The 27313-nt window shown below is 39.6% G+C and overlaps 1 protein-coding gene across 1 annotated transcript in view; it reads right to left on the bottom strand.

The window, feature by feature from the left end:
* Positions 1-27313, bottom strand: part of Lgr4 (leucine rich repeat containing G protein-coupled receptor 4) — a 100339-nt gene that overhangs the window by 11460 nt on the left and 61566 nt on the right. The window contains exons 3-11 of the mRNA XM_036183578.1: positions 13304-13375; positions 12049-12120; positions 6031-6246; positions 5005-5076; positions 3306-3374; positions 2468-2539; positions 2213-2284; positions 1811-1879; positions 291-362 (exon numbers count right to left, since the gene is read on the bottom strand). Of these exons, the coding sequence (XP_036039471.1) occupies positions 291-362; positions 1811-1879; positions 2213-2284; positions 2468-2539; positions 3306-3374; positions 5005-5076; positions 6031-6246; positions 12049-12120; positions 13304-13375 (786 nt within the window). The remainder of the gene's footprint in view (positions 1-290; positions 363-1810; positions 1880-2212; positions 2285-2467; positions 2540-3305; positions 3375-5004; positions 5077-6030; positions 6247-12048; positions 12121-13303; positions 13376-27313) is intronic.

The following is a 27313-nucleotide window of genomic DNA, read 5'->3' as shown; positions in this document are numbered from 1 at the left end:
CTCTTAGTTTACTTTGCTCCAAATAAAGTAACAAAACAATTAATACATGATAACATAATACACAATCCTAAAAATCAAATCCAGATGCATACCCCCTACCCTGTGAAGTAGTAAACTCCTTACTTACATGAAAGAAACAAGGAAGAAATAACGAAACATCATTATTATGATCCCTAACACATAATACCTTATGAACAACCTTATGAACATAGTTCACTCAAAACAAGTGAGCATCTCAAAAAGCACATGAAAGGAAGGGAGAGGGAGAGAGAGAGAATAAGCCAACTCACAGAGTCCTCAGCATCTTCTGGTTTTGGCACAGATTATCAGGAATGCTGCTTATCTTTGTCCCTGTTAAGGTTCTGTGGAAAAACAATTGTCTACCTAAGAGACAGTTCGTCGGGATAGTACACGAAACACTCCTCTTATATACAAAAAGTGAATGATTGGACATCAGTGCATATGTGCCTGGGCACCCCACTGCCTAACTACCGATTAAAGGTAGGCATGTAGGAAGGTGAACTCTCAATCCAACATCTTCACAATAATGAAAAAGAGCGGTGGCACAAGATTTTAATACTGTCCAGGCAACAGCTGGAGTTCCTACAACCTGCCATCTTTCCTCATACCACCTAACTTTTGAAACCACCCCTGACCCCAACTGCAAGTTACATTTCTGCCTTTCTTTCTGTCAGCCAGTTCAGCATTCTGAAACATTCCTACTCTCCCTCTGCCTCTTTCCCCTTGGTAGTCAATCACCAGTTTCAGCTATTTCTTCTAATGCAGTACTAATTGTACTATCTGACCCCTGCTCTCCTTTTTTCTTTTTTGCTGCTATGCAGATCAAGGAAGAAATACTTCAGTATCTCAGAAAATGAGCAGTAAAAGAATCTGATCATGCCCTTTGTTCCAGAAGAACTCCCCTATGCACTGAATACCTGGAGCAGAGTTAACTGGTGTAGCTTTGGCCATGCGCTCACTGTCCTACATCTTGATCTCTTCACTGTACTCTCCTGTGACTCTCTTGACCAATATTCTCAACGTGAACAAACTACCTTAAGGACTAAACTGGAACTCTTTCTCCGTGCTTCCCAACTTCCTTTATTCCCTACTTGAAAATCTTAACACTTAAACAGTGTACCACAGTAAAATTCCTACAGATAACAGCCCTGGGCCACTCCAGGCCCAACAGGCTATCTTGAGGGCTGACAGCAAACTCGCAAAAGCACCTATACCCCATTCACAGACCAGTCCCCAGGAATCTTTTCTATAGCTAGATGTGCAGGAGCTCAAGACTTGGGCATTTTAAAATCTTGTCCCAAATAATTTTCCAAATGTCTCATCCCACATTCCCATTCCATTATAAACCTGTGAGTCTTATCGATAATTCATCATCTGCATGCCACCTTAGTATATTTTTTTTGTATTCCTCGTCTGATTAAATCTTGCCTTTCTAAGTGAAAGTTTCAATTCTGAGAAACTTGACATTATTTAATTTTCATATATTGCATCTCCCCCTTTTCTTCAACGATCTAGATCATTTATTTGGTTCTGCTTTTGAATTTCTCAAGTCCTGCTTCTAATTGGCTATTTATTTGCTGCTTCTCAGTAACCTTTGCAGATCTGTCCACACTGGAGGCTGCACTCCGCCTGAGCTAAATAACCTCAAGCCTAACACACTCATCTCCAAGCTTGATAGTCACAAAAGGAGTTTGAAAGAGTGACCATAAATCCACCCCATCACTAAAGAGCACTGCACTCTGCGGCACACTGGACTGCAATGCTGTCTTTATGTAAGGATCTCACGTACAGACTCTCCAGATGGGCAGTTCCGGTCAGGTTGGGGAACCACTGCACCAGGCTTGCACCACGAATGACTCTGTAAGAAATTGGGAAGAGAAAAAAAATGAAGTTAAAACAAACTTTTTCTTACATAGTATTTTCTTTTTTTTTTTAAATTTAAATCTTGAAATTACAACATTATAAACATATATAACGGGTTTCGTCTCTTCAAGGTTCTTAAAAATGTGATAATTTAGTCAAGTGTTCACATAAATAAGAATACTGTAAAAACTGTTAGTTTTCCTTTGAAATGTCACATGGCAGGGAAAAGAAATTTGTTTTCTGAAGCTACAACAATACTAATTCTTGCTGTTTGTTTAACAAGCTGCATAAATATTCAGGTGCGTTTTTAAACTTACATAATACTTACAAGGAATGCAGATCAGACAGGTTGTGAAATGCTGAGTTCCCCACAAAAGACAGAGGATTATCATACAAATGGCTGTGAAAATATCCAAAAGAAGCAATGTTTTCATATGCTGATGAGCACTCTGAGATGAAATCCATGTTCCCTGTGTCCATATATCAGAAAGCCCGAGTTTTTTACTTTTGATGCCGATATCTGGCATTTCTTGACATAGCTGCACGTGATTATATATTTAAAGAAACTTTCAAAAATACTTACATAGTTCTTAACAGTGGATTACCACCAAATGCTCCATCAGGGATAACAGAAATAGAGTTGCTGTGAAATCCCCTAGAACGACAGGAGAAAAACACTCTGAAACATTTTAAAACTGGACTGCCCACTGCTGCTCAGCATTACATCAACCAGAACTGATAACCCTAACATAAACATCATGAAAATTGAGAAAGTTGAATTTTGAATTCCATTTTACTTTATTCTTTTTAAACCCACTCCTTAGCCAGGAATCTTATTTATTGGTTCCTGTTGCTTCACCACCAAAGAACTTTGCGGCACGAAGATCTACGGTGAAATAAGGCCTGCATTTTCCCTCTGCAATGTGAGGTTTCAGCTCATGACACAATCTCTGTTGTGCCATATACATGGCTATCATCGCCGCTCAAGACAAACCCAGCCTCTAGATGCTCCTTCAGTCCTTTCGCCTTTTAAGTTTTCCCACCGTTTAGATCTGGTCAAATTCCTTTCTTTTAGTGATTTATCTTCTAATGACCCCAGGCTTCAGTGAGATCTTTTTGTGGAATGATTTGTCTTACTTATCTGCTGACATTCATGCTCTGCCTTTCTAGGGAGCTAAGACTGCAAGCTCCTCCAGGCAGAGGACTGACCTCATGCCTTTCAGTCAGCAGCATCTACTCTTGTACAATAATCCATGCTCACCACCACTTGCGCTAATACAGTCTGATTTGTGGACTGACTGTGCATGTGTTTGTGTGTGTTACAGATCTATTTAATGAGAAGTAGATGCTCCAAGAACTAACTAGAGCATTTAATGGTGATCTCCAAGATGCTCATCATAAAGAGAAAAAGCAATACTTACAGCTCTTTTAGGCTGGGAAGGGCTTTAATAGCCTGAGGAAACTCATCTAAGTTATTATAATTCAAGTCCCTAGGGAAAAAAATGAGAGAAAATATCAAGAACAGTGATCAGCAGTCATAAATCATAAGACATTCTGGTATAAACACACATTAAATGATCACAACCTGTAGTTAACAATCTTTCTCTTTCAACTACATTGTCATTCAAAACCCTATAGGAGCTTAATTTAATTTACAGATATTTAGAGAATATTAAATAGGAAAAGTTCTTTATGCTTTTAGGTTTAAATAAAGGAATAAATAATAAATTTGCAAGCTCAGAGCACTGTCAGATCACATGGCCACTGAAAGGTTAAACACACAAATCTACCATCAAGTAGAAATTTACCATCAAGTAGAATTTATTAAGTATCCATGTATAGGTGACAAGAGTATGAAACTTAGGCTTCCCTTGGAGTGGACAGCAGCTCCCTGCAATTCTGGTATAAGAACTTGAAACGAGAAGCCAACGAAAAGAGCAGAGTTGTTCTCATGTAGTTCATGAATTACTGACAATGGTATATTCACTAGGGAGAGATTAAGCCAAAGTGATCTGTAACAGTGCAGGTCTAGTTCTGAGAGTGACTATATTTTAATTTCTCTTGACATAAAAAAAACATGATGGCATACAGTTATTGTGGATGATTTCCGAATGAGAAAAGGAATTAAAAGCCAGCTTCTTTAAAATCTATTGATTTTTTTTTCTACACAGAAGGAAAAATGGTAAATAAAAACTAAATTAACTGGGAAGAAGAGATTTAATTTTAATATATTTGAATGGCATACATGGCCTAGCTTTTATTACCAGCTAGTTAAGTATACCCAGTAGAGGAGACCTAAGTGTAGAGCTCAAATATCTACTGGTGTCTATTATTTGTTTTGACAGGAAGGTTGATTAAGGTCCTATAAAACTTGAAATTGTCTCAATAGCTCACAGTTAACTTGAAATTTCAGTTCAACAAAATACTACAGATCGTAAGTATTTCAATTAGGTCATCAAAGGAGACATTCTCCAAATCTGTTTACTGTACTACAACAGTAAACATCATACATCTTTGGATACAGGTAATAATGCAACTAATATAAATGAAAACAACAAAAATGAACAGTCTAGTTTCAATTACACACAGCTAGACAAGGTCTGCTAGTTTAAGACTGGACAATGTGTAGTCCAAAGGCCAAAAATCCCTCTTCAGCTAGTGGAAACACAGCATCATGCAAAATTTTAAAACATTAATTTGTTACATATCAGCATATGAAAACAGAAATGCTATTCCAACCAATTTAAACAATTAGCTAGGTTACTGAAATCATAGAGAAAAACCAATAACAAATAGCAAACTATCCCAAATAGAATTAGGTTTTAGAAATGTCCAAGTTCCCAAACTGTCGAAAATTTAACAAAATTAACATTTTAGAAAGGTATACATCTTTGCAGATGGAGCTGCTTTTAATACTTATTTAGGGAAGGGGAAAGTTTGAAGTTCACATTTAAGTACTAGTTTTGAATCATAAATTGAAATTATTTTTCACAAATGGGTTATTAGATGGTGAAAACTGAGTTGTTAATTGAAGCTTAGTAATAATGAGCTATTCTCAATGTCTTTTCTTTAATTGCAGTATATTTAAGATTGCACTGTCCCAATGACAAATGTACTTACAAAGTTTCCAGGTTATCTAGTCCATCAAAACAGTGTTGACTGAGGCTTTTAATTTTATTGTTATGAAGATGCCTATGGGAAAAAAAAAAACACCAAAATGACATTCACATCTCCCAAATGCAACTGTTATCAGCTTAATGTGTCTAAAACGATGTGGCTGAAAGCAATGGTGTAGCTAAACATTTTCACACTCAATTACAGTAAGCTGAACTCCCTGAATACACAATGCCAACATTAGGGGAAAACTAATGCAGAAAATGGTGATACACTGAAGACTACTTGATTTTCGTTCATAACAAAATAAAACTTTAGATTAGCTCCTCCTTCACATGAAGCAGAGCACTGGTACGTTCTCTGAGGCAAGAAGACAGTATTATGGAGTTTATGTCACTGAAGATGGAAATAGATTCTAAAAGAAATCAGACTGGTTAAAGGGGGGGGGGGTGGCACATGCCTTTAATCCCAGCACTCGAGGCAGAGGCAGGTGGATCTCTGTAAGTTCAAGGCCAGCCTTATCTACACATCGATTTCCAGGACAGCCAGGGCTACTTAGAGAAACCCTATCTTGAAAAGCAAACCAACAAAGACAAAAACAAAAACAAAAACAAAGAAATGAGACTGTATTATGTCTTACTGAGTTTTGAAAGATGAAAGACATGGAAAATCAAGAACTTTCTGAGCAGCAAAGTGGGAAAAATACAAAACATCCTTTGAACTTATTTCTCTGAGCATTGCAAAACAGTTTCCCTTCTTTTAACATTGAATAAACAAAGTCATTGTTAGGATAAGTATTTGGTGAATGATCCAATTATTTTTAAAAGGTGATTACAAGTGGCTACTTATTTTTAAAGGACCAGGTATAATTCAAGAAGTCAGCATGTTTGACCTTACTAAAGGCAATTCCCCTAAATACTAACTGTCTAGAAGCAAGACCACTGGGTCACTTGTATAGTAATTTGTCACAAGAAACCCATCTTGCCCCCAAATTAACACAAATATACAGTAATAAAAGGGTTGGCCACATACAGAACCACCAGGCTTGAAAGGTTGGTGAATGCAAAGTCAGGGATGCTGGAGATGTTGTTGAGAGCCAAGGTCAGTGCCTGGAGGGTTGGCAGGTTGCTGAGGGGACGCACAGGCACTTCGGTCAAGCTGTTGTCATCCAGCCACAGATGCCGTAACTGAACAAGCCCTTCAAAACTGTCCTCGGGGACTGAGGTAATGTGGTTGGCATCTAAGCGTCTGAGAAACAGAAACAATCACGGTGAGGACAGAGTCAATTCGAAGATCACAGCTCTAGCATTTCCAAACAGAAAGGAGTCATAAAACCAGTCCTGCTGACCTCTCTTTATTTAACTGTAATAGAAGTCTTGAAAAACAACACAAATCTGAAACTTCCAAGATCAGTATATTAGAGTTCTTTCCTGGCTAAATTCATTACGGAAGGATATACTTAAAGCTCAAGTTGGGAATTTATGTTTCAGAGTATATCTACCTGAGACACAGAAAGAGGGCTAAAGAGATGGCTTGGCAGTTAATCCTGTGCCCATGCAAATACACCGACCCAGAAACACAGACACACACACAGACACAGACACACACACACACACACACACACACACACACACACACACACACACACACACACACCACATGAAAACGATACAGAAAACAAGAAAAATGAAGCTGAGCAAATAAACTACTTTACCTCCAATGTTACAGTACAGCCAATATTTTAGATTGAATTTAACTGTTACTCTGACTTGATACCAAAAGGAAAAATAAGAAAATGTTTACTATTTTTTAAATAGCAACAAACCCATTTCAGTAGATTCTCAACTACCTTAGCAGATCAGCTAAAACATGTCCTATTGGTAAAGTAAATTTATCTCAGCCCTAAATATTTAAGCTTGCCAAAGTTAAGTTACTCACAAAGGGTCAGGCTGTTCTCAGGAAAATTAAACTTCTGCAATCAACACTACTATGGCTTTAAGGTTTCACTCTTTCAGAAAATTCTGGAATTAAGGGGCACCTAATTAACAGGATTATTTAATGTTTAAGTCTCCATCTAAAAACCTGGAAGCTAAATCCCAAGTATTTCTTTCTGTTGCCACAACCAAGTATAATTGTTATAATCACTTTTCAATACAAAGACAGCCTGGTGTTAGCAGGATGAGGAACTGTATGAGCCAGGAAATCCCAGTGTTCCTCATAATCTCTTGCTGATGTTTATCACATGCATTCCTGTCTCATAGCCTTGGACCTCTCCGGGAAAGTTAGGGAAGAGAAAAAAAACTGATAGCAACTCAATGGCTTTTTTTTTTTTTTTAAGAAATGGCATCTGGCAACTTTAAAGTTCAAAACCTTCTGAGTTTTAAAGAGATTTCACTGCCTTCTGTCTTTTTATCCTGCTCCAACTTCAGCCCCTACCATGACTGCAACTTTCAATTCCAGGAAACTGCTGGTCTCCCACTCCCAGCTACCTGCTCTCAGCGAACACATTTTCCATCCTGAGGCAGATTAGCAAGGGCAAATGACCATGGGTCCTTGTGGATATCTAATGGGCATCTTCTGATAGCATCATCACTGAAAAGAGATGATAGGAAACTCCACTAGCCACAATGTATATTCCTTGGGTATTTCTAGAGCTTATCCATGAAAAGAGACTAGTATCTTCAACATAGCAGACTGGCAATGCTTAGTTGTTTAGCTGTTATGTATGCTTTAATGCATAGATAAGAAAGTGTTTAAACACACAGATACAAGTCATAACCTCCGGGAACCCATTCTTGGGAAGAGACACTAACCATAGTCATAGTGATTAACCACACAGTAACTGAAGTACACTTGTAGATGATTTGATTAGCTGCAATTCATTCTACATTCAAACTGACATCTTGTTAGACATAAAAGATGAAATGGTATGAGGCACTCTGTGGGTGGGAGATGCACAGAGAAAGTGTACAGAGTGCTTAGAAAAGTGCATCGAAGTCAAGGGCAGGGATAGGGATCAGAAACTGATGGACACTGGGAGCAGCAGGAGCCACCAAAAAAGTACATGGTTCAGATAATTATCTTTAAAAAGATGACGTTAAACCGGAGCCTAAGGAAGTAGCAAGGGCAAGCAGAAGTAGTAGTTGTTGAGCAGGAAGTGTTTTAGGCAAAGATCAAGGCCAACAGAGACAAGCTTGGAAAGACCACCCAGCCCCCAGAAGGTCAGAGTGACGAGAACACAGGCATGGAGGGAGGGTCCAGGGAAACATGACTATGACTGTAAACAGGGTCCAGAATACACAGGCCCCATAGGCCAAGAGAGAGACTTGGATTGTATTTTGATTACAAATTAAATTTCTTTCCCAGTTTCTCTCTGTCACAGCAGTTTAAGTGTTTAAATAATTTATTTTTATCAGTATTGTATTTATATTTAATAATGTCCAGAGGCACTTCTTTTTTTTTCTTTTTCGAGACAGGGTTTCTCTGTAGCTTTGGAGCTTGTCTTGGACTAGCTTTATAGACCAGGCTGGCCTCGAACTCACAGAGATCCACCTGCCTCTGCCTCCCGAGTGTTGGGATTACAGGCATGCACCACCACCGCCCGGCCCAGAGGCACTTCTAAGTAAGCCAACAATACTCTACAGAAATCAAGTCTCCTCTGTAGAGTGTTTCCTTAAATATGACAAATACCATAGTAAACATTCAGTACTAGTGATACACATTCCTATGAATTCCCCATCATATATCATCAACCAAGTGAGTCTGAAGTAAGAAAACAATGAAACTCTCATTTATGTGAGAAAGTAATACTGTAGTGTAGGCACAGATGGCATCTCTGTTAAGTTTTCCAAAATCAGAAAAGTACACACAAGTAAGAGCACAAACAGAAGAGTTATAGAAAAGTGGTACCCTGGGATACAAAGCTAAAATGAGTAAAAGGACTTGTGGACTCTTGTAAAACAAAGGACTCAAGAGTTTAATCTAAATACTGGATTCATGTGGCACCAGCGACACACCTATAAGGGTAAAGACACTGAGAGCAAAGCTTAAAGGAAAAACTTTAAATATGGCTTCCTGTAACTTGGTGGTGGTGGACAATTTGACGAGTATTTGAAAGGCTCTGAGTTCAATCTCTAACACAGTAACCAAAACAGAGAAATGGGGCTGTGTCCCACTGACCTACATTATTAACAGCCATCCTCACAGGCCAAGAAGCAGTACAATGACTGTTAGAGGATGCTAAGCAGCATCCTATCTCACAGAGTGGAGAGATTATGTGACCTTCTCCAATGTCCTACTATCCAAACTCCCATACAGTATATGTATATTACTTTTAAGTCCTAAAAAAAAATCCCTTTCTAAAAGGTTAGCAATATATTAACCATATTTTATCTTGAAAATGTATATTGTCAATTCTCAGGAATGCATTTTAGCCTTAAAACTCACATCTTTTAATTTTTTTTTCCTTAAATAAAATTACAGTGACAAAATACTGCTATAAGGGGCCTGAAGATTTCACACCATTTTAACAACTTGTCTGGCCACCTTTGGGATCTGACCAAAGAAAGCCCAAACGACATGAGTCAGTGGCCAGCAGGACCACAGCCTGAGACTGACTGCGTGGATGATCAGTGGCCTTCCATGTAAACGCTAATCTCACTTCAGGATCCCAAAGATGGGACTTGTGGCTCAGTGGATTTCTCTGTTTCTGTTTCCAGTGTGGCCACCTTGAATAAGTCTTTTTCTGCTTCCCACTATTAATTTGATTTTCTTAATTGGATTATTCAGGACAGGCGGCTGAATCTGGCTTGAAGCACAGTTTGTGACCCCCATGTTCTGTAACTGTTCTAGTGTTGAAACAATCTGTGATCAATAAACAAATATTCTGTATAATCAAAAGCTCTTTTCTAACTTTTCAATAGGGCAAATATATAATAGATTTTTAAAATATTTAAGAAATTCAAGGGCATTTATTCTTTGAGATCCTTTAATATTCAATATAAATTCGATGTAAAGAAAAACTACCATAGAGCTCATTCTGATTGCCATTTTAATATTGTGCTCTGGTAATGACTTTCTAAGAGGCTGTTACACTAGCTATCTTTTTATTAATACCTACAATCCACTCTGACTTTCTAGTCCTCACCAAGCATGCACTTATCTCAAACACCTTCTGGTCAATTTCAACGCCTAATGAACTTTGTTCTTTTCAAGGTCTGTGGTGAAACCACAAGGAAATCTTTACCATAATTCGGGTCTGAAGATCAGATTTGAAAACTGACTCAAGTGCTGATAAGGCTGTTTTACACCAGGGTAGAATTTCAATGATATCTCACTTGACCACAACACCCACTATGCTAACAAACCCAAGAACACTTCTTTTTTACATACAACATGCCTGATACAGAGCTCCTCCTATAGTTTCTATTACATCTCTCTCTCTCTCTCTCTCTCTCTCTCTCTCTCTCTCTCTCTCTCTCACACTCACACACACACACACACACACACACACACACACACACACACACACGGGGGGGGGGGGGGGGGACAGGGACTTTTTTTTTGGTTGACTTTTTATTCTCATAACAATTTGAGATAATTTAAGCAACCATGCACACGAGTACTGAGCACCCTGAGCTTTGGTTAACTCCAGTTTCTGTACCAGCCCCACTTCAATTCACCCATCTTACTAACAAACACCACATGCTCTTGAATATATGCGCTGACCACAAGTAACAAACAATCTGCTGAAATTTTCTTGGTAATTTTTCTGTCCTGAACTTAAAAATGAGATTTTAGTTTTCTCTTTTTTGCCTTAGAACTAGGCAAAATAATTGGTCCTTTGATCATTAAGTCTTGGAAAACAATGATTCAATGTGAAGGTCTTAAAGTCAAATCAATTAATTGTAAAGTACCAAAAGAAAACAGGACCTATTTATGATGTCCAATGAATTTAGATCTGGAGGAGACCAGACCCCCTCCCCCCATTTGCCTCCTTAGTTGCAGAGCTTACTTAGCCAAATAGTTCTGTAGAAGCAACTTGCTCTAACTGACTCATTTTGAGTCAAATGTGCTCTGTAAGCAACAAATCCTTCTATTCCATAACTTCCCCATTTTGTCAAGTGAACTATTTAATACGCCTAATCGTAACTTCTATGTGAATTGAGACTTCAACACCCAGGGTACTCCTTGCTTGTGACAGACAGGATTTAAAGTTTAACTTTTACAACATGTGTTTTATTAGTGTGTTTCACTCTAACATTCACTTGACACTGATTACTAGTATCTCTGCGAAGAAATTCAGATTAGTTAGGGTTCTGGAACAGGTCTGTCTGGTTTTGAATCCCCACTGTGCCTTTACTAGCTGTGTGCTATTGGGCAAGTTACTTAAAACTCTCTCTGCAGTCATTTGCTCATTACTTATCAAGAACGCCGATGTAAGAAAAGCATTCAGAATCATATAAAAGCCAAGTTCTTTGTATATGAAGAATGTAAAAAAGCAAATAAAGTGGTATTTAGAAAAACATTCCAAGTTAATGACTGCTCATGGAAAAATCCAAGAATTAAAACCCTGAGTATGCCATATAAAACCAAAGTTTTATCAAAAAAGAAAAATAAACTGGGAAAAGGGGGAGCTCAGACAGCCAAGTTATCCCCAATATGTATTTTGAGCCCACAGGTCAGGCATTAAACTCAATTGATACCAATTACTGAATTGTCTAACCCAGAATCCTAGTGGCTGTTAGGACACCAGACACCAGAACTCCTGCACATTTAACTCTAGTTTCAGAGTATCAGCAGCCACGTACACACTGATAGTAGTACACCCTACACTCAGAGATGTTCCCTAAGCCTGAGTCAAGAAAGTACACTGAAGGACCACTTTATGCCTCACCAAAGAATATTTTAATAACAGCAACTGGCCATCCCCATTTTCATCTCAGGGAAGAGGATAAATCTCAATTGGCCTTGGGTTCCAGTCCCTTACTCTTGAGCAGCTCCAGTGGCCCTCCAATGACCCAAGAATGCAAAAGACAAAACGCTACTTACAAAGACTGCAAAGCGCTCAGTCCATGAATGGCTTCACTGGGTACTGTTTTCAACTGATTATTCTGGAGAGTTCTGAAACAAAATTTTTGGTTAGAGATTAATAAGTCATAGTTACTATTTTTTTTTATAGAAGAATACGGAGTCATATTTTTTTCCCTAAAAGGATTTCTAATGGCATCAAAAGTGGGGTGTGTGGAGTGGAAAGCATCTAGGGCGAGAAAACTGCACAAACGTAAAAAAGTGTTTGCTCTAAACTCAGAAATAAAATTGATGCTGCTATCCTAGGCCATTTCTTAATGCTGCTGCGGGGTGACCGCATTTTCCAGGGGTTGTTTCATTCCTGGGCACCCTAGGATGTTCACTAGGATGTAGAATAAATTCATCGGGTGTCTAATTAACAAGCCTGTCAGAATTTCTAATGCCTTCTCAAAGCGGAAGAAAGCAGAGCCCAGAAACCTGGGCATTAGCCAGAGAAAGGCAGTTTGCAAGGAGAGGAGACCTTGGGCCTTTAGGGAGAAGGCCGCAATGGCTTCGGTGCCTGCAGGAAACATTATTACCCCCGAGTCACTTGTAAAGCCGGGACCTAGAGAACAGAGGCAGAGAGCTCTCTGGGAAAACGAAATCCTTTCCAATTCTACCTAAAGCCATACTTGTCACCACATCTTATAAGAGGATCACCTAAAAGCATGGAATCAGAGAGGCCTGGTGCCTCTGCCTGAGCAGTATCGACAAAAGTGGAGGAAGGGGTGGCTGTCAACCCAGCCCATCTCCAGTTAGTCACACTCCAAGCTCCTGCATGGCCAGAAGTTCCTCATCTGATCTCTGACTATCTTTATAAATCATGGGCACCTCAAGTTCTTCAGCTCTAAAATGTTTTTTTTTAAACATGTAAAGCGGTTACAAACCTCTCTCCCTTTAGGGTTGACGAATTAAAAAACCCCTGTAGCTATAAAGTAAGTAGAAACGAACCCCTACCAATAAAGTTTAAATGTGGTTTTGATGAAATACATTAGCAGCACAGAAAGTCTGTGATGCCTTGGAGATCAGAACACTTACAATTTAGAATTTTAACCTTCGTTATCTAGACCCAAGTTTGCCCAGACCAACCTCTAGTCTGTTCCACTGCCCATTGGCCATGCCTTAAATCTTTTAATCCTCAACTAAAAGAAACTGTGCTTCACCTAGCTCCAAGCATGTTGACTCTGCAGAAAGAAAACACACAGCCAGCTGTGAAGCTTGAAAACTGCATACTTACAGGACTTTGAGCTCTTTCAACCCAGACAAGGCTTTGGGGTGGATAAAAGAAAGGTCGTTGCCAGCCAGTTGTCTAGAAAAAAAAGTAACAAGAGAGAAAAAAAAAAAGAAAAGAAAAAACTAATTCAGAGTTAAAATTCAGAATCCACAGTAACTTAACTGTGATTAAAACTCTATACTAAACATTTCTCAAGACAACATGACATTAAACAGGGACTTAAACCCGTGCTAAAGCAGTCCCAAGATTCTTCCAGTGAATTAAGTATGTCTAGAATTTTTCTTTTTAACTTCCAATACAATAATTTAAGTAGGCACATTTTTATTCTGGTGAGGTCAAGCAAGCCAAAACACATTAAGCCAAATTAAGTTTGCTATTCACGGTCACTCTGCAGCTTGCAGTGTTTTCTGAGGGCCTCGTAAATACAGACTACTAGTCAGCAGACAGCAGTGTTTACACAGAGTGGAGCAAACCAGTCTGTCAAGGAAGAATGCTTTCCGAGGCAAGTCAGCTTGTTATCTCCACAGAAACCTAGGATACCATACTCCAGACAAAAAGGAAGAGCTGTTCGGAGCCTAGATTCCAAATAAAGGCTGAAAAGTAGACATTTAAAGAAACTGTGAAATAGATAATTTAAGTGGGAATAAAGTGAATAAAGAAGGATATGAATTCCTTGTGTCCTTTGCTCATTTTTTCCTCCCATTTCCTCAGCCCTACAGCTCAGAAACATTAAAAAAGGAAAACAAAGCAAAATGGAAATAAGGCAGAACTCATATAAAATCACCTGCAAACAGGTAACCTGGAAAACTGCTGGTAAATATGGACCATTAACTGGCAGCTCTGTCAGAGCACAGTACTCTCCACTTCTTGATTCTACCAGGGTAGGTTTTTCAAGCAGATGGACTCTAACTGATTTTTTAAAAAATAGTCTTCCCATGTATTTAAAGGGAGCTTTAAATACTCCTATTTACAATTTGGTTTCAAATAATTTTTTAATTTATAAAACAAAATTTGTAATTTCTCCTTTAAGAAGGTCTATTTCCAGTCAGACAGTACATGCCTGTACTCAGGAGGCTGAGACAGTACAATCTCAAGTTGAAAGCCAGCTTGGGATATATAGTGAGACCTCATCTCAAAAATGAGAAAAAAAGGAGCTGGGGAGATGGCTCAGCTATCAAAAGCACTGGTTGTTCTTCCAGAGGACCCAGGTTTGACTCCCACAACCCACGTGACAGTTTACAACTATCAGTGACCCTAGTTCCAAGGGATCTGATGGCCTCTTCTGATGTCTGAGGGCACCAGGAAGACATGTTGGTACACGTACATACATATAGACAAAACACTTCTACACATTAAAACAAAGTATCTAAAAGAAAAGGAAAATAATTTCCTCAGTTCTCTCTGGTCACTCTGTAAGCATCCTATATCTCTGGGCTTCATTTAGTTCATTCATTCACAATCAAGTTCTAGTTGCTACTGAGTGCTAAACATTCAACATCCTCTCCCCTTCTTGAATCTGCTACACTTACCTTGATTTCAGGGACACAGGGAAAACATCTTCACTAACTAAAATTCAAAGTAATGAAGGTCTGGAATTCTACCGTAAGAGCCGTATTTTCTTCTAAGGTTTTGTACCACTTAAAATGCAAACAGCATTAGAAAATCTGAGCTCTGGTCCACAACCAGACATATGTTCTGAAGATGGATGGAGTTAAACAGCTCAGAAATCCCAAAGATACATCCGATAAATAATTTCACCCAGAGGAAAATGTACCGATGCTGGCTTCTTAGTCAAGCCACAGGTTTCACATGGGGTGTAAACACTGCCACTCACTGTGCCCTTTGATCCTAGGAACTGTATGCTAGGAACATGCTTTCTGAGGCGTCCCATAATTTGGTTCTCACAACACACTACTCGATATCTTTTAAATGCCATCTAAAATGGTACCACGGCCTAAAGAATCTGAGTAGACAAAGCCAACAAGTTGCCTCATTAAGTGATAAGTGACTTAAACTTTGCTTACTTTGCAAACATTAGCAAAACTTGAGCTATATTTTATAAAAGCCCAAATTAAAAGAAAACAGCACCTAAGCTCAATGAACCAGAAGTAGCAAACAATAACTGTGTATGTGTTCATGATAAAAAAAAAATATATATATATTTTTCTTTACTTCTATGGTGGTCCAGTAAAATCTCCTCTCTTGCATTTCCCCAGTGGAGGTTCTGAACCATTTCTGGTGGACAACGGCCTAATTTATGAATTGTTGTTTGCCCCAAATCAAGTTCTAAGGGGCTGGAGAGATGGCTTCAAAGCTAAGAGCTTCACTGCTCTTGCAGAGCACCTGAGTTCAATTCCTAGCACTCACTGGGCAGCTCACAACCTCCTGTGACTTCAGTTCCAGGAGGCTCTCACACCTCTGGCCTCCACAGGCACCTCTAACTCATGTGCCATACCATACTCAGATGTTTGCCTATAAACACAGCTAGTAATAATAAAAATAAATCTTTAGGAGTTCAGTTTCCTTTTTAAAAACACCATGGTCTTTCACCACTGAGAATTAGTATACAAAACAAAACAAAATCAAAAAAAGAAAATGAAGAAGACAGTATTAAGCCCTTTTCAATGCAATCATTTCAAAATGTTTCTCCTCTTGGTCCCAAACCAGTCAGCTTCAACGTTACATCTTCTAAACCCTTCATCTTAACCTCATCGCTACTCTTTAAATATCCAATGGTAGTGCTTCTTCCTTTGACCTACACATAACTACAGCACAAAACTAAATGTGGTCACAGGCTACCTTCTGGCTGTTTATTGCACACAAGTCTCCCAGGCCAAGTACAAATGCTTCTCAGAATGGAGTACACAGCCCACACTTTCACTACCACCTATGAACGTGCCACATCATTGATGTTCGGTTGAAAGCTCCATTCTGGTCCCATTAACCCCCATCCCAAACCTCACTCCTCTCGGAGAGCCTGACAAGCAGCAGCCCCTTCCCCCAGAGCTGTTCAAGACCACATCTACAGGGTATTTAAGCTCAGGTCACTAGACTTGCCTTGTGATTTCTCCTCCTCCCTCCCTCCACCTCACCTCTGGGAGGCTTGAGAGTCATTGGAGTGCTTTGCTCAGATTAAACCTAGTTCTTTACTTTTTAGTTCAGCTTGATCTGGCTTATTGCACTGGCAGAGAAACCCACTACCGGGGTACAAAAAACACCTATCAATTAGGTACAAACATCTCAGCTAGGAGTTTACTAGCTGTAAGTACTTTCAGATGTCCCCCTCCACTAGAGATGTAGTTGAGAGCTTGCCTAAAAGGGGCAAGACCTTGGGTTCAACCTCTACTATAGCCATCAGAACAAATAAAAGGCAGAGAAGTTCTTTGCAAACACTCCCTGTGCCAATACACAGCTTCGTGAGGTCGACCTCTGTGCAAGATCCACATAAGGAATGAGCAGGTTTGCTCCACTCCAGCTCCCTCATTAAATTCCAACTAAGGATGTTCACAATTGTAACACACAGTATTTGAAAGACCACATTGTCAAAGCTCAAACTGCACCAGAAGGGGCGGAAGAGGCAGTAGCCATCTTTCCCCAAGAGCCTCAAATAGTCTTGTAACCCAGCTCCTGCCAGCTGTCTTTAAAACCTGTGTTAAAAGCTAGCATCCGCCAAAACAGAAATCCTATAAACACAGTGAGCTTTCCAGGATCCTTCACCCCTTGCCTCTAACATTAGCTTTTACTGTCCTGATATCTGTAGGCCTCCCTTGAGGAATTTAACATTCTGTGCCACGACCATGAGAAAGAGTGCTTTATTAAGTCATCAAGGAAGTGGCAAAATGCAGAACACCTGATTATCTTAACTTGTCAACAAAAAAGATTGTTTAACCACACTAGTCAAAATATTTGCTTCCTTTCCCCCAAGTCTCTGCCCCTTTATAAACTATGTGAATACTCAAGTAACCTGGTTTCAAAAAGCATTCCGCTTCTCCTGGACTTATTTTTAATAGAAATGATACAATGGGCCCTGCGCATGAGGCTTATCCTGAAACACAAGCCAACAATCCGGAGATCTGAAACAAACACCATGAGTGTGCAGTGGATGGGCTATAACACTACAGATGACTTTGTTTCTGGGGAGTAAACACACCATGTGGAGCCTTCAGGAACGCTTCTCCCAAAGTCTATGAAGCTGCCGTGTTAAGGAATGATACACTCGACAGCTCAGCGCTCACATCCTCCAGAACCTTTTCACAGATGCTCAGTGTTCATGGTCTTAGTTGCCAGCACTTCTTGTGGCAGCACAATGTGGCAGTGCTTCACGTGCTGAAGTTTGGATCCAGTCAAAAACAAAGGGACAGGCAGGCGTAGGGCCAAGTGCCCAGATCCTTAGGAGACAAACACCGAAGGTCTTACCAGGCGCAGAGGTCAAACCAGATGGGATGATGTAGATGTTCTCTCGCTTTTATCACATCAAGACAGCAACCCAGATTTTCTAAGGCACCAGAGAAGTTAGGTGACTTGGCAAAAATCACACAGCTACAAAGTGGAGGAACCAGCATTCTAGTGCTTGCCTAGCTGCCCTGCAATGTTTATCCACTTGTTCCTGACCTGAGGTGCTTCTGTGGTGTCACCAAAAGATTAGGAAATCACTCTCGGAGAGGAGAGGTGGAGCACTATGGACTTGAGCAAGCTAACAGCTTTGTTTGAGTATCAACAGCTCTGCCCAGCAGCCCAAAGTTGACAAGCTCTGCCTCTGCCTGAGGAGTTCTGAAATGCAATTATGGGGGGATTTCCCAGCAGATTAACAGTACAAGCTTCTCGAAGCCAAAGATGCCCAGAGGGGAGGAGATGAGAAAGGGATCCCTCAGTGACCATGTATAGAGACTTTTACTAGAACTATGCAGAGTTTAGAGCAGTCTATTATCATTTTTGTTTGTTTTAGTAACTTTCCAGTAAAACTGAGGTGGCTGATACGGAGGAAGAATTATAACCAAAGATGTCTTATCGAAGACCAGTTCCTATTCCATGCCTGGGTTTGTACTTCTGTGCCACAGACAACAGTCGTCTTAGAGGCAAACTTCGGGGGCCTCACTGCATGTCTCAAAAAAGCTTCTCAATTCATTAAACAATGACGTTCATAATTTTTCTTTTTCTTTTCTTTTTTTTTTTTTTGAGCTGAGGATCGAACCCAGGGCCTTGCACTTGCTAGGCAAGCGCTCTACCACTAAGCTAAATCCCCAACCCGACATTCATAATTTTTATCCCACAAAATATCTTTATTATTAATATACTCCTCAATGGCTATTAATTTCTAGGAAATCTCAAAGTGAGAGCAGAGAGGGTAGATGTGGCCTACTTTTCTGCAAATCCACGTTTACAGTCCCAGGCATCATGTCTCTCACTTGTGTGCTCAGGAGCTTCTGGCTACCAAGATAGTGAAAGCAGCTCTACAAGGTTTCAAGCCATGTCCTCCCAATCTTTCTGTTGTATGAGTTTAGGCTCCCATTATTATTTATCTGGATTATTGCCATGAACTTCCACAAGTCTCACCCTACTAAATTATAATACTGGAAGGGAGCTAGTGAGATGACAACAGTTAGGAGCATGTGTTGCTCTTCCGGATGACCTGGGTTCAGTTCCCAGCACCCACATGGTGGTCCACAACCATCCAAACTCATTATGGGGGAGCTGACTCCATCTCTGGCTTTCAGCACTACGAAGACAGGTGGTGCACATATATACATGTAGGCAAACACGTAAAATGAATATTTAAAAAATATACAATACTATGAGATTTAAATCTTTAAATGTACAATTCTAATACATTTCTCAAAGCCTCCCCTGCTGAATCTGCCAGACTTTCAACATAACTTTCTTCTTTTACATCTTAATCCATTGTTCTTATTTCCTATAATTTAGCACTTGTTACACATCCAAACACACCAGGGTTTCCCAATACAACTAATCACTCACGCCATTTTTCTTCACCTGTAATATCCCCATGTTCCAACCTCTGCCAACTAAAATCATGCTGACTTCTTGAGTTGAGTATTAGCAACATGAAATGACTTGACATCATCTTCCATAAGGGCCTTAAATAAAACTTTCTCACTGGTGCATCTTAGTTTACCTGTAGTTACTGTTCACCTCCCCCACCTTTCTCTAGGGCATTATGATGTTCCTTATGAGTGGGGACTAAATCACATTCGTTTTATATTTTTGCACAAGACCATGCATATGGCACATATGCTGAAATACCTCAGCTAAGGCCCAATATAAGACTCGGAGAATGTAGTATTGGTTCTTTAAAAAAAAAAAACAAAAAAAACAAATAACTGGAGAGCTACCTGATTATCTTTCGTTTCTGTTCTTTCATTTCTCCTCTCTCAATCTCCTTCATATTCTTCACAGGAAAGAAGTGCTTGGCTAGACTTCAAGGTAGCAGGTGCCAGTACAACTATCACCTCCCTTAATATATGCTGCAAGTACTAAAGAGGAGCTAAAAGTTGGAAAGACCAGTTCACAGGTCAACAGTAGTATCTCAACTCACTGTACTGTGTACACAAACATGAAGAATTGAAACAAGTCCAACAGTACCTCAAATAGTGACCTCAAACAGTCTACCTCAGGGCAGGTCTTATTTACCCTGTTTACTACAACAGTCTTAGAAGCAAAGAAAGCAGGGAGAGAGAACAAGAGAAGAGAAGAGAAGAGGAGAGGAGAGGAGAGGGGAGGGGAGGGGAGGAGAAGAGAAGAGAAGAGAAGAGAAGAGAAGAGAAGAGAAGAGAAGAGAAGAGAAGAGAAGAGAAGAGAAGAAGAAGAGTTGATGTAACGGAGACATCAGTTCTCTAGACTTATGCTCTCCCAATACATCTGGAGCCATTCCAGGGAACAGGGGCCAAGCGGTGCAGTGTGAATGTCCTTATGAATCTGTTTTGTGCTTATTATGCATAAGAACCATGGGTTCATATTAGCAGCTCCTTAGAGGGGGCATAAGAGTTATCAACGATGTTATCTACTCTTAATGAATATACTACATAAAACTTCCATTTGCCAGAAAAGAGAGAACAGAAATAATGTAGGTTGAACATGGGAAATGGGTGAATGATGGATATGAATAAGCCAGTCACATGTCAGAAGGAAATGTAGGCCAGAGGCTGGATACCTTCATGCAATGCACCCAAGTGACTGGGGTTTCTTCACTGAAAGAGATAGGAGAGGTTGGGGCTAGAGCGATAGCTTAGCAGTTAAGGTCACTCGCAGATCTTGCAGAGGACCCAGGTTTAGTTCCTAGCACCCACATGACAGCTCACACTTACCCATGAACTCCAGTTCTGGGTGATTCAATGCCTCTTTGACCACCACAAGTTCTTGCACATATGTGGTACACATATACACACTCAGGCATACACACATACACATAAATTTTTTTTTTAAAGAAAAGGAGAGGGGCAACTGTGACGTACAGAGTAAACCAACTGGTATTATTTGCATCAGGGCCATCATATGAATTTCATGGTGGCTAGAACTCTAGTCAGGAATTAGGAGATTAAAGACTACAATCTGTACCCTGACTCGATATTTACTGAGTTGAGGGGAATATGGCTGAAGTATTCTAGTGGCTGTTCTGAGGAGACATGGCGTGAAGAAGGGACAGTGATACCACAGCAACTGTGGGGGGGGGGGCAGGAAGCATGTTCACTGAACAAACAAGAGAGCGTTACAAAGACAGCTCTTCTCAGACTGTGGTGAGGTTGAGGGGTAGGCTGCACTGCTTGCCATGCACTCTTGTCTCTCACCTTCATTCTGCAGTGATTACAAGATGGCCTGTTGCTGTGCTACTGTGACATGTTTACTGGAAAGTATCACTTTTCTGCCCTCAACAATGGCATCTCTCCTGCTCCATTGCTTCTCACTACACTACCTCTGAAGCCAAGCAAAAGGGAATATTACAGCTCATACCCAAACATGTCCAGGCTGCCTCCCCTGTAATGCCATTGATTCCCTCAAGTGGGCAGATGGCCAGTGTCAGTCATACTGCTTACAAAGTACAATAGACTAAGCCATCAGCCTGTGATGTTTCCTGTAGAGAAGACTGTTCTCAGTCAAGACTGAACTAGGCAAGCATGGCCACCAGAAAGTGTCTGACAGGAGGTGAGTGTCATTCTTCTAGACATTATTTGAAAACAGGATGTAAAATGCTAGCAACCATTTTCAACAGCATAAAACATATTTCTATTATTAATCCTAAACTGTATATTAATTTACATGTGAAGCTCTGACAAGTGTATTCAGAACTATGGGGCTCCTAAGAAAAATAAAAAAAACCTTGAGGGGTTTGCTGGTTCCCTTTAGGCTATCTGGTCTCAATACAGACAATAAAAAGCGGAAGACTCCTTTGGCCCTTACATTTTCATTATCTGATTACAGTGGCCCTTAAAGCACCTTAGTAACCTTAACAACTTATCACCAGTGGTTCCCCTTTTAACAAATAAGAGAACTTGAGCATCTACCCCTGACATGTCCAGTCCAATGTCCTACAGGACTGTTAAATAACGCAAATCCTAGAAAACAATGTGAATCCCAGAAGCCGAACACTGCTCTTTGGTGTTTTCTACCACTAACTTCAAGACAGCCACAAGAAAGAAATACTTTGGTAGTGAACAAAACAGGCCAATAACTAAGCCTTGGGACCTTCTTTCTACCAGGGTTAGACCTCATTTGATACAGTAGATCAAAGTTCTCTGAAGTCCACTAACCATGCCTGGCTTACTTCCCTATTGCTTTTTATTCTTTAAATCCACAGCCTTGGGCATGCTAAGCAACATCTCTAGCTCTGTTATCGCCATTTTTCACATCTTCAGGAAGGATTTTATCTTCATGCAACTACTAAAAACGTACATATAATGTATATATGTGTACATACATATAAAAGCTGGAGGTGGTATATATGTATATAAAGTATGTATATAGAAAGTATTATACACACACACACACACACACACACACACACACACACACACACATATATATATATATATATATATATATATATATACACACACATAGATGTGTGTATGTATGTATAAGCTGGAAGTGGTGGCTCATGCCACCCAGCCCTCGAGAAGCTGAGGCAAAGGAATAACAAGTTTGAGATGGGCTTGGAATAAACAAGTACTTGATAGAGCATCCTGGGTTCTGTAATGAGACCCTATCACAAAAAGCAAGGAAATAAACAAACAAAGCATGTGTAAAAATGCAACATTTTAAGAACATATATATATTTAGATCTTTTTCATGAACGATTGCTAATATTTTTAAAACAGCTTATCTTTGCAAGAAGAAATTCTCTCTCTCTCTCTCTCTCACACACACACACACACACACACACACACACACACACAGAGAGAGAGAACTACACACTAAAGTAATCTATAACAAAAATAATTACATCCCTGCTAAAACTTGATATGAAGGCCATCTAGTACTCTTCCATATACTAAAGAATTTCATTTAACTAGAATTTAAGTTCCACCTGTGCCAAATTGGCCTTCTGTGTCTCCTACTTCCCCACCTTAATCCACAGAAGACTGTAGTTTAGAGATAAATCAGTAAGAACCGTGACAATGGTTATGATTCTGAGCAAAGCTATTCTAACCATCTAATCATTTACCTTTTGATGATAAGCACATATGATACTCACCCACGTGAGGAAGAAATATATATAATACAGCATTAAAACTATTTATATACCTAACATCAACCAGCAGGTACTTACTGCATTTCTACTACAGGATAGCCAAAGTAGCACTGTGTTTTCTCAGTTGTTTCTTGTTTCATTTCTTTTAAGTGGTGACAAGTCTATCAGTCTATCAATCATGAGCTTCAGCAGAATTTAATTTCTATCTGTGCTGACAAAATTTCTTGCATCAATAAATTCAAAATGAGAATTCTTTTTCTTAAATTCTCCCACAACTTTAAGTTAAAAAAATACAATTACTGAGCCAACAAGATGACTCAGAGTGTAAAAGCACTTGTTGCCAATCCTGATGCTGAGTTCAATCCCTGGATCCCATGCTGGTAGGACAGAACTGGTTCCCAAGTATATTTCTCTGACCTCCAAATGTGAGCCATGAAATACACATCCAAACTCACATATGCACATTATACATTCATGCACATGGTAATAATAAGTGAATAAAGATGAATTTTAAAATGTGGTCATTGTCACCATGAGTCATACAGAAGTAAGACAGAGTGCCCTGCCTTTGGAAAAAAAGTCAGAGTGCACAGTACAAACTGACTTTCTGACTTACCTGGGTCACAAAATGGCAAGCCACACAAAGTGGTGTGTGAGGAGTGGAACACCAGAGGAGGCTGGGAAAGGAAGGCCAGGAAAGCTTTACAAAGCAAAGAGAGCTCAGAATGAACTGCATTGAATGGCTCAGATGGAGAGCCGTTCCTATACTATGAGAATACATCTCCTACTGTGTAAATAGGAAAGTGAGTTCTGTTGCTTGCAGTCAAAAGTTGCTTTGACTAACTGCATTGCCAATAAACATTCTTCCTTTCTTACCTAGCAACAGAATCCTGACTTAAGTCCAAGTATCAGAGCTCTTAATTTGCCAGCATTCCCTGTTAAAAACCCATGTCACTAAGTACTAGCCAGCGAAATGTCAGAAGTACTGTATGATACATTCAAGGTGGCTTCTTGAACAAAGTGACCTAATGGGACATTACTAACCCCACTTTCTTCCTCCCTCCTACTCTGAGAGGTGAATGTTGATGACTACAGTTCCAGGAGCTACATGATCTGGATGTGAACACTATAAGCACAGAACTTCAGACTAGAATGCTAAGCTCTACATCTCTGATAACTTGGTGATTCTTAATAGTAGCTCCTGGTTGTTAGGCTGTAGATTTCAGATGCATGCAAATAAAAGAAAGCATTATGTCCTTAAGTCACTGTTATCTGGAACTTTCCATTACAGTCAAATATAATTCCAATTCAAGAAATTTAGGAAAAGAGCATGCCAGGCTGTAATAAAAACAGCACAATTAAAGACAGTACATGAAGGGGGGCTAGGGAGATGGCTCTGTAGTTAAGAGCACTTGCTGCTCTCATAGAAGACCTGAATTTGGTTCCCAGCACTCATATCAGGTGGCTCACAACTGCCTGTAACTCCAGTTCCAACTGACCTGATACCCTCTTCTGTGTATGTGTGTGCATGCAAATATATTAAAATACTTTAAAGGACAGTACATTAAATACACAAAAACTAGGTAAAAGAGTTTCTAAAATTATTTACAACAATAGATAAGCACCAGAACAGTAGGAAATCGGCTACATAAAATGTGAAGTATTGAGATAAAAATATACTATATATTCATTAGTGGTAAAACTTAGATCTATCCATATGTTAGTATTATGACAAATGAATATAAATAATAAGATTTTATTTTTAAAAATATATGAATGTATTAAAAAAACCTCTAGGATACATAACAAAATATCAATAACGGTTGTCTCTCAGGGGTGAGAAAATGATTGGTTAGTCTTCCTTTCTTCTCTATATTTTTCCATATGCCCATGTTTTAAACACTGAGTTTTCATTAATTTTATAATCAGTTTTGATAATCTAGCTTTTGTCAAGTTGTTTCATACTTTATAGTTTCATATCCATACATATATTCAATTCAAATATTTACAGCACCTCCAACATGACCATCTTTAAGGTACAGATAGTGCCCAAAGCAACTGATGGTGAACAGAGAAGGCAAAGTTCAAGTGCTGAGCCTAAGTTCCCATAATGGAATACAGTAGTATTGACTATTATACTGAATAAGATTGGCTCATGTAATAGTAGACGATAAGTAGAAGAAATGGATCAGCTTATTGCCTTGTTGGAAAACTTAATTATGCTAGTAGAAAATCAAATATATTTTTGTTTATTTGTAATCACTATTATATTCAGACAAAGAACCAATAACCATCATTGATTAAAATACATCAAAGAGCCAACAAACTGTGCTTTTATGTATGTCTCTACAATTTCTATATCCTGTATCACTTCACCAGTGAACTGCTTGGAGTTCCCAAGTTTGATTTCTCCTAGCTCTCTATTAAATTCTGATTTCCTAACCCCAAAGTCAGACTACATCACATCTGCATCACCTCTATTCATGAGCTATGAAGCACTTACAACAACGTTGCAGGTGTAGTTTAGTGGAAACAGCTAAATTAACATTATTTCCTATTTACATGGACTATTCTCCAACAATTCTTCGTTCATTTCAGATTGACCCATTAAAGAAGCATCTCCTGCAGCTGTGTCTAGTAGCTGGGTTTTAGAAGATGGAGATATCCATGGCTTTTCTCTGCCCAGCATATCTTACTTCCTGCTTCTTCTGTTCACTTTGGGGACCATTTCCACAGTCTAAATAGTTCTACTAGGGATGGATTGATGAATCAGGTTAGACTATACCATCAAAAAGAATGGATGTTTAAGAAGAGGCAAGGGAGGCAAAGTCCTCCCAGGTCTCTGCTCAAAGCAGCATAGAGTCCTTCAGATATTCATGTGGGATTTTAGGATGCAGAGGCTGATGAAGGAGTTATAGTCCCCACTCTAAGGAGACAGGATATTTACAACAGGAAAAGAGCCAAAACACAAAAGTAGAGAATCAGAACTGAATAACACAGAACAGGTGAAAATTCTCCTAACATTTTAAGCCTCAAGGTCCAAAGCCAGCTGAAGCAACTCCACCTTTAGATATTTCTGTTCTCCAGGGAATAACTCTCAACCGTGCCTCGGTTGTGTTTGTGTCTTAAACCCAGTGAACTCTAACATACAGATGACATTAAAAGCTTTAATGGCTCTCCAAAACCCAGAGACTATCTACTAACAGTCCCCAAACACCTGTTTCTTAATGAACTCCTTTCCCCAAATGGCACTGTCACTACTCTACTGAAACAACTGTAAAGCCTCTTTAACTGAAATCATTCTTCAGCGGCTGGCTACAGGCATCTCTCTCTAGCACGTCAAGGCTGATTCCTTGTTTCGTTATGGAAACCTCTTCTTCCACAGTTCCCGGGGAAGAGTTCCGCCCCACTTCTCATCTGGCACATGTCCTCTTCCCACACCTTGATTCAAGTGTTTCCCAAGGAGCTGTCTTTGGCCTTCTTCCCTTCCCTTTCTTCTGCCCTCTATCCCTTGGCAAGCTTTTTTACACTCTCAAGTTTCCATTAATCACCTCAACATAAAAGCCTCTCAACTCTACACTCATGATTCTCTATTCTAGATTCTACTCACATGTCTCCCTATGTCCCTATCTATATTCTATGTAACTCAACATGCTTACTTGAAACTGAATTTGATATTTTCTCTTCTGGAACAATTTCTTTTCACACTGTCTCTAATTCTAATAACTCCTGGAAATACTAAAATGAAGTACTAGTGATATTGCCCCATCGGACACAGCCTTGACTCTATTTTGCCTCTCAGCTGCTCTAATTCAGATTTTTACACACACACACACACACACACACACACACACACACACACACACACACACACACACACTTTTTAGACAGTATGCAGCCCTGGCTGGCCCAGAACTCACAGTGTAGAGTAGATTGGCTGTGGATTCAGAGAGATCTGCCTGCCCCTGCATCCTGAATGTTGTTATTAAAGGCATATATACCTCCATGCTAACACAAATTCTGATAACTCTCAAGTACACCTTAACAGTTAGCTAGTTCCATTATCTCCCTATCTTCCCGACCCCTCTCAATTCTAAGCTCTCTGCTATGAAATTATATTGATAGAAGACCCTATCTGATTGAACTAGTCCCTGGCTCAGAAAAACAACAATGGCCACTCAAGAACTCCAACTCCTCTGTCTACCAAGAAAGGTCCTCAGTCTGGCTCCAAACGCCTCACTAAGTCTCTCTTCCATGGCTGCTTTCAGTAACGCAGCACTCCTTCACCTAACATTTGCACTCCCCATCCT

This window comes from Onychomys torridus, chromosome 4 (genome assembly GCF_903995425.1).
Source record: "Onychomys torridus chromosome 4, mOncTor1.1, whole genome shotgun sequence".
Lineage (NCBI taxonomy): Eukaryota > Metazoa > Chordata > Mammalia > Rodentia > Cricetidae > Onychomys > Onychomys torridus.
This window is presented reverse-complemented; position numbering and strand designations above follow the sequence as displayed.